General features: G+C 44.2%; 1 protein-coding gene across 3 annotated transcripts in view; it reads right to left on the reverse strand.

Annotated features, from left to right (window-relative positions):
- The window catches only part of ATG4D (autophagy related 4D cysteine peptidase), a 119,083-nt gene extending 105,928 nt beyond the window's left edge, over positions 1 to 13,155 (reverse strand). Inside the window, exons 1-4 of one of the 3 annotated variants that reach the window (XM_078639947.1) lie at positions 12,951 to 13,155; positions 11,476 to 11,629; positions 5,211 to 5,505; positions 3,241 to 3,324 (exon numbers count right to left, since the gene is read on the reverse strand). In XM_078639947.1, coding sequence (XP_078496073.1) covers positions 3,241 to 3,324; positions 5,211 to 5,433 — 307 coding nt within the window. In that variant the 5' untranslated portion in view covers positions 5,434 to 5,505; positions 11,476 to 11,629; positions 12,951 to 13,155. Of the gene's footprint in view, positions 1 to 3,240; positions 3,325 to 5,210; positions 5,506 to 11,475; positions 11,630 to 12,885 lie in introns of all 3 variants that reach the window. The other 2 variants (XM_078639954.1, XM_078639960.1) reach the window with 2 other exon arrangements.
- Between the last annotated feature and the right edge of the window lie 251 nt (positions 13,156 to 13,406).

Raw genomic sequence — 13,406 nt, forward strand, 5'->3', positions numbered from 1 at the left:
TGCATCTTGTACTCAGGCTGTGAAGTCAGGGTAGAGGGAAATATCCAAACCTTCGTGGTTCAGTTTGCCCATTTCTCTTCCCTTCCCTGTCCCTATAATTAAAAAGTCACTCAATAATCGGTCTTGGTCTCGAGCCAGCCGGCGGTTTTGGTGCTAATGATCTGTGCGCTCTCTCAACGATGAATATATCAGAGAATGTTTCATGGCCTAGTAGGGATATGAGCAGTTGTTCAACAAATTTTTCCATGGGACTTGTATTCCTCATCTCCGATACACCCGTGAGGCGGATGTTGTTTCTTCGAGACCTCGCCTCTAAATCTTCTGCCTTCGCAGCCATGGCCGCAAGCTGCCTATCCATCTTGACCTATTTTGTGTCCATCTGAGCTTGATTGTCTTCAGCCTCGGATATTCTGCCCTCCGCCATTTCTATTCTGTGTGTTTGTCTATGCGCTCAGACATCCTATTGACTCTATATGTCAGAGAATCTATCTTTCTGTCAAAATTTGACAGCGCAGTTTGAATCGTGGCAAACATGGCTTGGATATTATCGTTCGTTACTCCACCTGTTGCTCCCACCGTAGATTGGGTCGACGGTTGGCTCTCTGACCCTTAATCAGGCTGCTTCTTTGTTTGATCAAAAGTTAGTTTGGGCTGGGTGCGGTCTGTCTTGCCCATAGTGCCGACGCCTTTGGTCCGCCTCTGTGAGGTTTATAATAAGTAGTGGGTGGTATATAGCTTGCAAGCAGGTGGTTGGGACACAAAAATCACCACAGCTCGGAGTGTCACGTAATTCCGCCATGAATTAAGGTGCCATGTAACCAACAGGTAGACCTTCGTGCAGACCTCTGTAATTTATTTCCTAACTGTTTTATGTTTTGTAGCGGTGTGGACCCCTGATGCAGCTCTCAACTATTTTCCCGGTGGGTCACCCTATTTCCTGCACCTTATTTGTGCGCACCTCGCCTCAGAAGAACCAGGTCGTGCGCCAAGGATCAGGCCTTCTGCGTCACTCTGCACGCTTATCTGCGCACTTTCAGCCCGCTTTTTCAAATGGTGGCGCCCCTATGTGCACGCGGTCCGCAAATCAGAGAGAGCACCAATAGGTCTCCTGCGGGCACCACCACACTCTGCACAGGAGATGGGGCAGTGCAGAGACGAAGCCCAGGTTCCAAAAAGCACAAGGTGGGCACTAGCTCGTCATACCCGACACCATCAGGCAGTCAAAAGGCTCCATATCAAGCGAGGTTGGGCAGTTCTGTGTGTCCAGGCACCCACCTGCGCGCCTCACCGCAGATCCGTTCTGTGCATGCACGGGGGGCGCAGTATATGCAGCTCTGGAGGGAGACGCAGGAAAATAGTCTACGCACCCTTCGCCCGACCCCACCAGCTCCGCCGCCGCACCTCCCGCACTGCAGGATCCTCAGACGCAGGGCGTGTAACCACAAAGAGATACGCAATCCACAGCCAAGTCCTCCGATGCGTGTCTCTACAAATTGTTATATGGCCGATGTCTCTGCGCGCTATGCCCGTTCCACTCGCCACAGCCTTTACACTTTGTCAGCCACTCTCCTCGGGACCACACACCGCCTCCAATGCCACAATACTCAGAGGGGCCCTCCTGCGCAGGTCTCCATGCCAGTCACTCACCGCTTGGTCACTCCGGGCTACATATATCGATCTCAGCAGTCCGATGACTGTCCTAATGCCGCATTACGTGCAGTGCGTCTCGGACTGCTTGCCACTGCAGACCGAGGCTTTAGTTTTGTTTTGGCTTGCCATGGCCCTCCCACGTCGGATGTCTCTCCACCAGAGATTTGAGTCAGCAGCAGGAATATTCTTGGTTCTCGAGGTGCCCATGCTCACCTCATCATATTTCGCTGTCGGGTGTCATTGTATGTAGGATTTTGGAAGGATATTGTTGGCGTCTGGAGAGGAGCTCACTCAGAATGCGGCCATCGCTCTAACCATTCCGAGATTCTTCCCAAAAGGCTGCAATGAACAGGTCAAGATTCTGCAATATTGCTCTCCTGTGAACCACATCAAGTTTGCAGTGTTCCAGGAATCAGCAACTATGTTCAGCAATTACATAACATCTCTAACAGTGGATAGACAGCAGCTCAAGAAAGAACATGACAGATAAGCTACAGAGGCCACGCTCGTGGTGCAACTAGCGAGGTAGTCCGGGGTAAGATTACGGAGGCCAAAATCACCTGAATCCCCATCCAATATTGCCTGCTTGCCTAAACAAGATAGAGACCTGTATTAAAAAGAACAGGCGTACCCCAACTGACATGAAAATGAAGGTGTCTTTTCACAAAACAGAATTAGGCCAACAAGTGCAACACATACACTAAGTTCACATTTGGAAATAATTCCTAGAAATATCAGCTATACAGCACAATCTTCTAAAATTGTAGTTTATCTTTTTTTTTTATTCTTAGAACACAAAGTTGCCTGTTTCACCTTACACAGGTATGGTAAAAGGTTATCTTGTTTCGAGGAAAACTGTAGAAGACATGCTGTGAAGTAAACAATGACTTTTAGACCTGCATGTCAGCTTCCTCCAAATCCATAAACATTTTTTTTTAAAAGACACAGTTATGTTGTGGTCAGGGCTTCAAAAACCTGTAAAGACACAGGTAGGCACCCAGAAAAAAGCCTGGAGATCCGGAAGCCACAACATCCTACTCACAGCCCAAAACAACACATTTGGCACCTGGAGACTTGCATACGCTATGCAATATATTTGAAGACATTTATTTGGAGGTCAAGTGTGATGACACTTCACTTTCTGTAGAAAAATCATTTTCACTAGTTCTTCATTTAAGAAGAGACATTTTGTATAACCAGTTAAGTCGTGACTAGAGTTGTTACTTCCTTTTCACTTTGTAACAGCTCCTTAACCATCATGTTCCTGCTCAGAAGCAGACTAGATGGGCTGTACCATATTAAAAGCCCTTAATACATTGAAAACGTTCACCCCTTCAAGTATCAGGAAATAGCATAATTCGTTAAGAGCGTAACCCCCATTTGGTGACTTGGTAAAAACTGCTCTTCTAAAGCAGCCTTATGATATGAAAACAGATATCATGAATCTACAAAAATAACAGTGATGATCAAAGTTTAATTATGCGATATTACACTTGCAAAACACCATCAAGAGAATGAACTCATTACTTATCAATGTAACTCGAAGAGGCTTGGATCACCCATTAGCTATAAAATGGATTATACAGTTACCTTCACGGTCTAAGAAGTAGCAACGTCCCAGGAGATGCAGTGGGGATGACTTGCTGAAACTAGTTTTCGTTTTAACAGCCCAACCTGCCAGGGATGGGAAAAGGTTACAAAGTTTACATTTGCACTAGGTCATTGGTTTCTAATCTGTGGTTGGAGGTCCCCTTGGGGTGCGCAAGGACCACTTAGTGGGTACGCAATTGTTTAACAAAATTAAATATTAAAATGAACACATTTAAATTAAGTATAAACAATTAAAGAAGCAAAACCGAATCTACAAGCTTTTTCTATATTTGTTTGTGAACTTAACAAATATTTAAATATTTGAGCATTTGCTTTGCATATACTTGTTTTTGTATTTTCTGTGTACTCTTTTGGGATTGAAACCATAGAAATTTCTTAGGCCGGGGGTCCCTAACTTACAATAATGACACATGCACAGAAGTCAAAAAGGTGAGAACTGCTACATTAGGTGTTGTTTCAAAGAGAAAGGGTGCAAGTTTGAAAGGGGTATGTTGTGCTCCACCCCAAACCCAGAAAGCAGTGTGTCTGAAACACAAACTAGGCAGGGGAACAAATGTTCGTGAGGGTTATTGTATAAAAATTCGACTACTGCAACTAATTCCATCTCTGTTTACCACCTTAACTGAACGAGACTGCAAATTATAAAAAAAATGCTACTGCTCAGTTAATTCTATGATTGGCCTTGAAATCCTCCATTACTCTTTGATACAGTGTACCAGATGTATATTTTTAAAGCGATTTGCTTATGTTACAAAGCCACACACAATTCAGGCCCTGCTTACGCCCAGAATCGTGTTAGAATGTATTTCACTGCAAGAACGAAGGCCCTGCTACGACCAATCCTGTCCAGTATCCAGGCATTAAGAAGGCCAGAATCTGCTCATCTTCGTTCTAATCAACGAAAAGTCCTACCTTGGTGTATCTGGGTACTCTTAACCACCAGAGATCCGGAAGAAGCTTAAGACATGTTTTTATTTTTATTTTTTTAATCGGAAGTCTGCTTTGCACCAGGACATTCGAGAGGGTAATAAGAGCACTCTTCAAATATTCTTCATTCATTCATTAAAGCAGATTTTAAATGAGTGGCTGTGGGTTACTGTGGAAAGGTTGTTTGATTGTTTGAATACATAAGAGTCTAGATCAGGCTTTCCAGCGTTGGAGCAGGATTGCCATGTCCATGACAGGATTTTAGGATACCCAGACACAATATATTTGCAATACCTAAGTCAAAATGAAACTTATTTTCCTGCTCAGTAGTTATTCTGGATGAGGCCCTCCTGGACATAAGATGGACATCCCTGATCTAGACAACTGCTACATTGACAACTACCAAAGATTCCAAGACGTTTTGAAAAATGGGACAAACAGGTGATTTATTTTTTTATAAATCTTCCCAACAAGTAAACAGAAACCAGGCTTTGATTTGTTTAATCAAATCATTGTCAGTTTTCAACTAACACGTGGCATGACAGGAAAACGTTTTCAAGATAGGCATGCTGGCAAAATGACAGTAAGTTATAACCAATACTAGAGTACATAAAACTAGTAGTTTATTATGTGGGTGGTGAAGCAAGGCAAACTTAAAATGGTAAAGCTGGTCCCCAAAGGGTAAGTGGCAAGGCTCCATATAAGACTGAAGTGGTGCCTTTCTTTTACCACCCATTCTTCCCTCCTCCTTAAAAGCTATAAGGTCAAAAAGGCGGAGGGATGGATGGGCTGTAAGAGGAAGACAACATGTTATTAACTAAGGGCTACTGCTTATTAGAAGATGTCATCTAATAAAGGGCCAGCAATGTCAGTGATAAATAACAGTTCTAAAAAAAAAAACGTTATGTTCTATGGGACAGTCTATGAGGAAGGTTTTCGTACTGCCCCCGCTAAGCAGGAGACAACATCAATCTCTTTCAAATGAACATCCAGTCACACTTCCACAACATCTAGTCACACACCATATTTCACATTGTTCCAAGCAGACATCAGCTTGCTTTTAATCTTGTCCACTTCGTCCAGCTCCCCCGACTGGGGACTCTCCGGCCGGGCAAATTGGCCATTGCAGTTCTTCTCTGTGATGGAAGACCGCACTGCAGGTGAGGTGCCCTCGTCTGACCTTTGCAGGGCGACTTCTTGACTCACATTCCCATACTGCAGAGCGCTGGGGGCGACGGAATGCATCAATCCTTCGTCGTGATGAGGCCTGGTTAAATTGGGGCTTCCGTGCGAGATGTGGGATCATTGCCAGGAAACCTGACGGGATCCCAAACAAACAAAAAAATATACATATATTCAAAAATTAGAACCATGAAGCACATCATGTAAACAACATATATGCCTCTTTCTATGGTAAGCAAAACATCAAACTACATTTTTTATCTAGGCTTTTCAAATCAACAATCAAATGAAAAGTGGGGCAGTGGCTCCACATGGTCCAAGACTAATCATTTAACTACCTGCAGTTTCATTAGGAGGTGATCAAACCATCAGGGTTTCAGTTGGATCAGTGTTTCAAGTAGAGGATTTGTGACAACATAGTACTAAGAAAGTCAAATTAACCACCGGATAAGTAAAAAAGCCACCCCTAAGGCACCACGAGTGAACAGCGCAGGAGCTCGCACAGTTACCACATGGACCACAATGGCTCCTGATCGTCCTGGGGAAGTTCAATGTGGTTAACAAAATAATCAAAGAGTTCAGGAATGGAGATCTCCTACGTGGACTTGTGTATTTTGTATAAACCACAGCTGTGTTTATTCGTTGTCCATGTACATGCGATCGAGAAATAATGCGGTCGTAGAGAAGTGTCACAACAGTAAGAGGATAAAACAGGATATTTTATTAAAATAGGAACGCTCTGGTGTCTCAAAGAGGTTGGTTGCAATCCAACTGCCAGGTTTAGAATGCCACCACAGGGAACAAACACTGAATGCTGAATACACAAGGTTTAAGACCATCTAATGCTACAAATGCCTAGTTTGCCAACTTTAATCGTCAAAGATAAAAGTTAATGGTTACATTATGTTTTACACTGTCTCTTGGAAACAGGACACCAGACAAAAAGCAAGTAAAGCTTGCGATTCCGTGTGCAATTCCCTTTCTCACAGCACATGTTCTTGTACGAAATAACGAGTATGTTCATGCGGACACACACGATCATAATCAAGGGTCCCGGTTTTCAATTTTTACTAATTTTTACAGAACACATTTATTTTCTTGTCTGTATTTATTTTTAAATTTGGATAAAACCGGAAAATTGGTTGCTTTTTGAGTAATTCTAAATACTGTCTGCCGTGACTGCCAGGCCAATAGCTATATGGATTAATAGGTAAGGGGGCTAAAAAAGAAAGGAATTTTAGTAAAGAGGCTTTCACAGCAGTAGATATGCACAGGGTTGATACTAAAATGTGCATATTTTCTTATAAGCGTATTATTTTATCTTCTGTGGGTGTTTACAGCATTGAAACCGGGTAGGCATTCAAGCATTAGTGCACATTTACCAGTTAAATAAATGTGGAAACATACTAATTTCAGCTTCATTTTTGCAGAAAACTCAAAATTAAAATGGATAAATGCAGATCAAATAAGCACAAAAAAATATGGATAAATACAGACTGAACGGTCAATAAAATAAATATCATAAAACCGGGAGCCCTAATCATATTTAATACCAAAACATGAACAGGAAGGGAGTTATAGAAATGAATTGTTGATCACAAACGAAGAGCAGCAGTTCAGAAAGGAGGGTACAAACAGGTTCATGGAAATTCAGCTAATGTCAAAAAAGTAGCATTACCTTTTCCTCTCTCTGGCTTCCTAATCACGAGGCCTCCCGCACCTCAACTGACACCCCCTCTAATGTAATAAAAGCCCCTCTCCCCCTCCTAACTTCCTGTTCTTTTTGGTCTTCTCCAAGATGGGCCGCTGCGGGGCACCCGCTCCTGAATCCATTTGCCAGTGTCGCCTCTTAAAGGATGGGGCCCGGGGGACTGGAGACAGCTTCTGGCAGGGGCCACAACAGCAACTGAGGTTTACTGTGTGTCCTCCTGCAGCGCCTGTGCTCTGGAGAATACTTGTGGGTTTGGCGGTTTTGATCCCTGCGGAATTGCCCGGATGGAGAGAACAATGCTGCTCCAAGGAAATACAGGCAAGGAGTAATACTGGGGATAGCTGTGCTCGCCAAGGAGTGACAGACAAGCCCTGTGGCTGGGAGAAGGTGCAGTCTATACAGGTCAAGTAACACAATGACCTTCTGACGAATGTGTGACTAAAGAGGACATCATCCCCTCCCAGACCAGGCAGCTGGTATCCCCTAAATTAGGGTGGAATGTACCTACGTCCAGGTAGGATTTTCACTTAGGCTCTTTGGTTTTTACTGTATTTTGCATTTGGCGATTAGGTCAATCAGTTAGACATCATTAGCCCTGAAGAATGCCCAAGGCCGTTATAGGCTAATTATAGGTGCAGAAACATGCTGGGTTAAGGAGATGGTTTGAGTCATTGCTCTAATTTGCCATCTTGTTCTTGTTTTCAGATACACCCGAGGTCCCCAAAATTTAAAAGGTCATTTACCTGGGCACCCCAAGGTATTTTTAAATGTGTCTGTATTGTGCCATTTGTTGATCTTCAACTAAGAACTCCCTCCTTCGTTAGAGTTCACCAGGAGGTTGGTCCGCCCTCATAACATTGTCCTATCAGGGTGGAGAGAGGTTGCTGATGAGGAACATGACACAAATAGTGTGTGAGGATTCCTCTACCAAAAGATTGGTATTCCAAATGTCCCGACCACATTCTTCTGATGTCCAAGTAGGGATCAGACTTGAATTTCCAAATTGGAAAAAGTCTCTCTTTTCCTTTTTGAGCTGTGGTACCTTTTTGTTATAGTGTTTTGGCTAGGGAGGATGTACAGCGGCCTCACTTCTCCCTCTCCATTTGAGTGTTAACATCCCATGGGTTTCTATCTCAAAGAAATCAGAGTTGATTCCAGCACAGGAGTGTGTCTTCATCGAAGCCCGGTTTCACACAGACATCGGGGTGGTGACTCTTCCAGACAGCAGGTTGGAGAACGTTCAGTCCTATATTCTGGCCCTCCGGAGCTCTCTTTCTCCAAGGATTTCATACTAGTTGAGAGTACCGAGGGATCTGGCAGTCACTGTCTTTTTGGTTCCTTTGATAGATTCCTTCTGAGCGTCCTGGTTCATTTCCTGCTTCAGGCCTGGGATCCATTTCCTGGTTCAGACCTGGGATCCTGGCTTGCAGGAGAATTCTCTCCATCTTTTTATGTCACGGTTTGTGGAGCAAAAGCTAGCTTGGTGGTTGGATCTGTTGACTCTACTGAAAGGGGTGTCTTCATGTCCTCCCCTTCCGGTACCCCAAGATTTTAGATAATAGTAATAGTTACCACAGATGCGAGCATGAAGGGATAGGGGGCGCTTAGGTGGCTTCATATCAGGTGCAGGGTCTGTGGACATCCTCTCAGTGTGTCAGGTCAGCGAACTGGAGGAACTCGAAGCAATCGCTTTGGCCCTCCTGGTCTTCTCTCCATGGATTCAGAACAGGGCTGTTCTCGTCAGGATGGACAATACAACTGCTAAATTGTACATCAACCGGCAGGTGGCAAAAAAGGTCCGGTCCCTGTCCCTCATTTCGGATCACATTTTTTTTCAGAGACAGTTTCATCTCCGGTCTCTAACTGCAATTTATATTCGGGTCTGCTAAAAATCGCTGGCAGATGTGTTGAGTAGAGTGATCCCCTTCTCTCACAACTTTTGTCTCGGCCCTAGGTCTGTTCAGCCAGATTTGTCAGAGGTGGGAGTGTCCATTGGTGGATCTATTTGCGGATGCTTGCAACACTCCACTTCCTTGCTTTTGGTCCAGGATAAGTGAGCGGTCAGCCTGAGGGACAGATGACCTGTCCTGTCCTTAGCCTCAGGGTCTTCTGTTTTCTTTCAGTTTGGACTAGAAGTTTCTGCTCAGAGTTAGGAGATAGGGTGTACAGTTTGTCCTAGTTGCTACAGCATGGGGCGGCTCATCTTGGTTTCCTCTTCTGGTGATGATGAAGAGGGACAGGGAGTGGCTGCTACCTATGAGTCCTCCTTTTCTGTGCTCCTCAGTCCTTCAGGAGTAGTCACTGGTTCATATGACATTGTCGGTTTATAGTCGGAGCGGTCAGGACTGATGGCTCTGGGTTGTTCCATTTCAGTTTCTACTTCTAATCAGGCTGCCGGGAAATCTTCCACTAGGTCCTTCTACGCTAGACACGGTTTCCTTTGCGAAGTAGCCTGGGAAACAAGAGATTGGGATGACCTGCTGCTCTTTCCCAGATCCTTTGGTTTATGCAAGCCAGGTTCTCTTTGTGGCTGTGTTCTTCCAAGCTGAAGCTCCAAAGTGTCGCAAACAGGGCTTTTAAGGTTCCTTGGGGTACACTGGTGGATTCCCTGTGTTTGGTTCAGAAGAGGTTTAAAGGTTTTTCCAACATGCGTCCTAGACGTTTACCTGTGTCTCCTTCCTGTGATTTGCCTATGGTTGTGCAGACTCTTTGTTACTCAACTTTTGACACTTTCTTCCATTTAACTCTGGTTTCTTACCCTGAAAGTCTTTTTTTCTGGTGGCCATTACTTTAGATAGGAGACTAGGTGAACTATGATCTCTTTTCTGTAGAGCCCCCTTTCTGCGGATCTTTGACGTTCAGTTGTCCTGGGACCAGAGTTTATTCCCAAGGTCAATTATGTCTTTCCTTGCCAGCAGAAGGTCATTCTGCCAGTCTTTTGTCCCGATTCTCAGTCAACCTGAGGAAGTTAGTCTTTGATCCCTGGTAGTTCAGTTTTCATTTATTCAGGGAGGATGGAGAACAACTGCCAGAGTTCCTCTCTGTGAATTTTGGGCATGCCAGGAAGGTTTGCAAGCCTACCACACAGACTGTGAGCAGATGAGCTTGTTCTCCGATTGCCTTGGCTTATTACCAGTTTGGTGCCCAGTATTGGTTAGAGGTTCAGGGCAGGTCAACTAGGGGCTTAATGGGCTTGTTTGGCTGAATACCAAAAATGTGTGGGGCAGCCACTTAGGCGATTCCTTCTACATTTATTAAACAATACAGTGTCATTCAAGGTCCTGCGGTGTAAGATCTCTTTGGTTCAAAAGTATTGTCTGCAGGGGTGTAACCAAGGCTTTTTTTCTTTCTATAACAAAGTTTGTTTCTGAATTTCTTTAGTTGTCCTGCCTTTGTTTATAGCTTGGGTACATCTCATGTAGTAAGGAAGTCAAGCGAGAGAGAGAAGGTAATGCTACAATACTTGCAGGTAATTGCATTACTCTCAGTCCTTCTTCTGCTTGGCTTCCTTATGCCCTCCATCCCGCCCTCTCAGTCCACACCAACTAGCTTCGGTGGAGCTAGCCGATCATATAGGAGGTAAGGGGGGGGCTTTTATAAGATTAGAGTGTGTGTGTGTTGTGGAGGCACGGGGGCCCTCATGTAGTTAGGAAACAAGCAAGATAAGGACTCAGAGTAATGCAATTACCAGTAAGTAATCGAAGCAAGACTTGATCAATGTTGACCAGCTACGACAGTGATCAAACCAATACCAACATGTCCACTGGTTAGGGTGAGATTGCATCCTTAAACTACCAGTCACTCCTTCAGCATTGGTTTCCCTCACGGTTGCAAGAGCATCATACCAAGCAGTACATGGTTTCAAAATATTCAATTCAAACCACAGCCACTCCCAAAATTGCAGTGATTTAGCCTGAGTAAGCAGCATATATCCAACAGGTTCTTCAGGTCTGTGGCCACCGCCTCTACTAATTAATATACTTTTAGTAGTGCCTTTAGACTGCCACCGGCTAACTCAGAAGGCAAAACAATTGCAAGCCCAGGACTACAGAGTGTTTTCATATTGAGTAGCTATGTCTAGTGATTCTCACACCATGTGTTCCTTCCCAAATACCTTTATCATACAGCATCATCTTTCACTAATCGTTATTTTGGAAGATATGTCCAAAGCCCCTCCCTCTGCTCTGCACCTTACTCTCCTAAGATTTGCAGAGTTTTATTTAGTGCTTTGCTTGCTGTCCTAATTTAGCAGATCTGGTCTGGTGCCCCTTATTCTTGACACACTGCTGGTGCACCATACAATGCATGTGTGCACCAAGGACCAATATTACCATGATAGCTTGCACCAACCAACGAAATCCCAAAAGTGGGGGCATTCCCACATAACCACTTACCTGGAATAAGCTTTTATAGACCAGTGAAATCACTTTTCATTACAAAGGCCTTCTGACGCAAGAGCGTGCCTTTTGGGATGCTCTTCTAGAATGTTTACATTAGTATGAGCAGAGAGTTCCTCATCCGCACCTTCTTTGTGCTTTCCATTCACACCTATGATTACATATTGCATAATGTTATTATTTTGGCACAGCCAGAACAAAAAGCTATCAATTCTGCACCCACCTATCACTCCCGCACCTAGCCCCACTTGCACCTGGCCTCTTCATGCACTCTTTCACGATCTTACACTCGGTTCTCTTCTGCACACACTCTTCCTCCTGCACTCTTACACCCACACACACCCTGTCACTTCTGCACACTTAAACTGCCCAATCTTGCACCACCATATCCTACAGAAAATTCTCAAGGGATATTAAACCCTGTACCCGTTAAGCTTCTTCCAGCTCTGAAATACACAACTAGTCATAGGCGGCAAGTTATAAGGGATTGTGGGACCCCACCAATAATTTTTAACAATGCCTAAGGGCTGGGAAGAGACCTACAAGCTTTCACATTGTTTACTGGCTGAACATGCAGGAGGCTCTGGCATTGCTAAGCGTCTGCTTTCAGAAAGATAAGTCACAAAGTGATCAACATTTCTAATGGGGATTGAGGTGGAGTGTTCGAGTCACGTAAGATTGCAATGTAAACAAATCTCTCATTTCTCATACTTTTAGAACCCAAACATTCTTTTATTCAAGGTATAACGTTTACTTCATATGTTGAAAAACTGTCCAAAGCAAAAATACCCATTTTTATTTTTGACTTATTCATAATGTAACGTTCTCAAAACATGGAAAATAAACAACCGATGTACATTATCAAAATAAATGTTCTTTTCACGTTTCCATTTGGGTTTATATCTAGTTTACTTTTTATAGTGTACAAACAGAAGTCCTCTGTAGGGCACCAATAAAACATACGATCATAAACCCTCTAGATCTCTGTATACAATGTATATATTAAAGTAGGTATTGTAATTTGTACATCGTGGTTGGTGCTACACTACACAACATTGGTGTTTATTGTTCCTGACTTAAGGTGATTTTTTTTTCTTTCCGAGTTGCTTTCCTTGAAGCATCATAACTGTGAGTAAGGTGCTGCGGGCACGCTCGTCATCTATCTCTCCTCCCCATTGAACTGTACATAGGACTTGTGCCTCACCAACAATTTGTGGAGCCTCACTCCTATACACCCGGTACTCTCTTGGATCATGACCCCAGACCCACCCACCAACACCAAACTCTACTAAAGCCCGCAAAACGCTGTGAACACTCGCATTCCTGCACATTACAAGCTTCAGGACCCGTTGCCCCGTGTAGCTGAGCATTTTTGGGAGGCTTGTTGTGACAAGTGCCGGAGTTTACCAGTAAGTAGCCTCTCTTTCTCGAGCTCTTTGAAAGCCCTTTCCACACCCCTCTATCCTCGGTACCTCTTCTTGCCCCCGTTTGGGTGTCTTCTCCAAATGCTGGCAGCGGCTTCTAGTTCTAGTTCCCAGGAAACACTATACCCGGAAGCAGCTTCTTCGGACCTCGCCCAGCCCCGCGCGAGCGTCAGCTGCAGCGTCAGAGGCTGGTGCGCTGCGCATCACAAGGAGCGATCAACTCTCAGAAGCTGCCTTTCGTGTTAAGTGCGTCAGAACACACAGGCGTGACGGTCAAAAGGTCTATTAAGAGCTAGAGCGCTCACCTATTATAGAGAATGGGGCAGCGCTGGGCGCCATGCTGGTTTACAAGACAGCTTTTGAATCACGTATTTATTTATTTAATGCAATTTTATATATCGCTGAATTTACCCGAAGGTGTCAGAGCGCTGTACAATAGAACCAGTTACGTTACATAAGGACATGTTACAAATTAGAACATTACAAAAAGAAACTGGAGACTAG

Source organism: Lissotriton helveticus, chromosome 1_1 (genome assembly GCF_964261635.1).
Source record: "Lissotriton helveticus chromosome 1_1, aLisHel1.1, whole genome shotgun sequence".
Lineage (NCBI taxonomy): Eukaryota > Metazoa > Chordata > Amphibia > Caudata > Salamandridae > Lissotriton > Lissotriton helveticus.